Source organism: Papaver somniferum, unplaced genomic scaffold (assembly GCF_003573695.1).
Source record: "Papaver somniferum cultivar HN1 unplaced genomic scaffold, ASM357369v1 unplaced-scaffold_21, whole genome shotgun sequence".
Lineage (NCBI taxonomy): Eukaryota > Viridiplantae > Streptophyta > Magnoliopsida > Ranunculales > Papaveraceae > Papaver > Papaver somniferum.
Window position 1 is genome coordinate 3561523 of NW_020631041.1, and position 3108 is coordinate 3564630.

Here is a 3108-nt window from a genome sequence, read left to right on the forward strand (position 1 = left end):
AGATTGATCTAAATCGTATTGCATAGGTATTTTTAATCTTTTTTGTCTTAACCTATTCTTATGATTACTTTGCCGCATGGCTTCCTGTATCTCTCTTTCTTCAGTTTCTTCTCTTCTTCGTCTACGTCTTTCTCATCTCTTTCACGTTCACGAAGTTCATTATTTCTTTTCTCTTCGTCTTCACGTGCATACTGATCTTGTAACATTTCTATACCATGTAATAAGACTCTCCATTGTTTTGGATCATGCTCCTCATTATTACCTCGCTCGTGAAGGATGTGATGACGTTCACCAGCATTTTGATACCTGTCAATTCTTTGATTTTCTCTTCTATGATGATGTTCTTATGGTTACTCTAATCGATCATGTTCTTGTTGATTGTCATCTAACTGCAGGTTTTCGTCAATAACTCCTAGATTTCGTTCTCTTTGAGTATGTCCTTGGTTAGATCGACTTTGTCTTGATAAACTTCTACTGTTTCTTTATCTCGATCTTGTACTGGTTGTACTTCTTGATCTCCGATCTTGTAATCTAAGATTCTCTTCTCTCAAATCACGTATTTCGTCTTCTCTACGTCTTTTTGCGATCAATCTTTGTCTCAATTTTGCGATTGTCATATTATTGTCATCTCCTTCTATCATTCCCATTGCTACAGTTCTTTGCTCTTCTTCTTCAGTTGGATCGGTTTGTGAATTATGTAGGCTTACTCTATCATAATCAATAGGATTGTTCTGTTCTTGTGTACGTTGAGTTCCGATTGGATCTTCGTTTCCTTGAATATTCTCTTCTCCCATCCCTGGTTGATTTGGAATTTCCTCTCTTCTTCTCTCAGCAATTCTTGTACTCCTTCACGCCGCCATTGGTTGAATGACGGATCTAATTCTCGCCATCACTCTTGTTTTTCTGAGATTGAACTTCTAAACAAATTCACCACCAGGATTTATAACTCCGAGCTGTTTTCTAGTGCCAAATGTAGTTGCAAGAAATCTCAAAACCACACAAATATAAGAATCTACTAGTAATTAACCAGCCTCAAAGTGAATCATCTTTTTATTTATTAAAATTACAAGAACAATTACAAGGTAATTGAAAATTCAGGTTTACTCTTTCTCACTTTACAATCTTTCTCTCTCCTAATTTCTTGACCAAAGTCCCTCTAAAAAAACCTCCTCTCTATAGACCAACTACTCTTTATATAGGATATTACATAATGGATGACAGCTAAGAGACCCTTTATTTTCGGAATCCTTGTGCGATATTATCGCAGATGTACATTGGTTATTTTTGCATACCTTATAAACTTCGCACAGTTCTTCACACTTTATGCGTGATTAGGTTGACATCATTCAATTCGTTATCACATCTGAGTGTATGCGACGCTCTTGGCACACATCTAATTATTCCTTACTCGCGTATAATACATGTGCGATATTCTACTCTACAAGAGGGATCGGCGATCAATCTTTCAGCTGCAGATTATAATCCCTTTGAAAACTGGACAATTAGGAAATGTGCAGCAACTCTGTCAAATGGTGGAGCTTGGAATCTTGGTTTAGGAAACTAATAATTTATCTGCAGTCGGACAAGTTTCTGTTTTTCGAAAAATTAATGTTCTCAGCTGCCATCTCGTGGACAATCTGGACGCATAGGATACTATAGCTATCCAACTAATACACATTTGACTTGTAATTAACATCATTATCATATCATTACTGTAATCTTAATTATTCCGATCGTCTCCACCAAATAAGGGATACGTTTGCATTATAGCCTCAGATGTTATACCCATGAAATAGGGCATATATCCTGCAGAAATTAGCAACCAGGACTGGTTTCCCACTAACAAATATAACAATTATAAATGGTTCGTCTAAAAATTGATTAGCCGAGAATTTGTTTCCATTATGAAATTAGAACCAGGTGTGTTATCGTTGATTTTGAAGAGTGTTGCTGGTTCTATACCTTCTGCACGTTGGAAACCTAAACAACTTTCTAAGTAAAGAGTTCAACGGACAATTTTAATTAATTTATCCCAATAATTATTTTTGTATTTACAAATCACTCCTATAAATAGGACGTTGTCGTGCACAAAACTTTCATCATCATCAAGCAATATTTGAGATATTTTTCTTCTTCATCATCATGGCTGGAACAAGTCTGATTTTCAGCTTAGCCTTGGCCGGTTTGATTATGTTGTCTATTTCACGTAAGTTGTCGCACATTTTCCCCCCATATGATTCTTTTTATTCTCTCCGTTGTAAATTCAAGTTATGTTTGCAGGCAGGTAGAAAATGTTAACATGTGAATTTTAGATTGATATTTTAGGGCAGAACATTTAGTTATTTTGATAAATGAATAACACCTAAATTACCATTTAGATTGCTAAGGAGAGAGTATGTAGATTTTCCTTACTATACTAGTATTTCATTATTTATTTACAATTTCATAAAATTTTAGGGTATTAATTATTGGCTTGAATTTTTTTTCACAGATGTGGCGCTTGGGGTTGGAAAGCTTCCTCAAGTTTTAGGAGTCTTAGGGACGCCAGTTGACGTGAAGGCCCCAGGTGACTTAGCATCCGTGGAAAGGAAGGGTCAAGATCAATCGAACTTAGACAATGGTAAGGTCAACAGGGGTGGGAGTGTAGATCTTACTGCAGCGAAAGGTTTAGTCGTTGTGAAAGATAGCGGGGGCGTAGATTCAGACTTGAAGGACGGTAAGGTTACCCAGGGACCAAAATGTGAACAACTGAATATCGCTAATGGGGCGGTGACTGTGAAACGATGCTCAGTAGTTACGGTGGACCCAAAAAACGGTAAGGTAATCACTGATGCAAAAACTGAAGCAAACATCCTCGGAGTCGCACATGTGATAATACCTGTGCCGATTGGGGATTGAAAGATAAATAAGGATGCGTCCCGAGTGAAAAACGGTAATGGAAACTACAAATAAAGATGCAGCTGCCTAATGATTTTGTGCGAGCCAACTTTAATTTAATGGTTTTTTGTGTGTTTACTCTGATATCCCTCCAGAAATCACGTTTATATTTAAACCGTTCCTTTCCTTGTATTTGCTTCCTTTGACGGTATCTTTGTTGTGCATTAAATC

At 36.8% G+C, this 3108-nt stretch overlaps 1 protein-coding gene across 1 annotated transcript; it reads left to right on the forward strand.

Annotated features, from left to right (window-relative positions):
* The first annotated feature begins 2115 nt into the window (after positions 1-2115).
* Positions 2116-3108, forward strand: LOC113339906. The gene is made up of 2 exons (XM_026585129.1): positions 2116-2206; positions 2492-3108. The coding sequence occupies exons 1-2, from the start codon at positions 2143-2145 to the stop codon at positions 2896-2898; spliced, it is 471 nt and encodes a 156-aa protein (XP_026440914.1). The 5' UTR covers positions 2116-2142; the 3' UTR covers positions 2899-3108.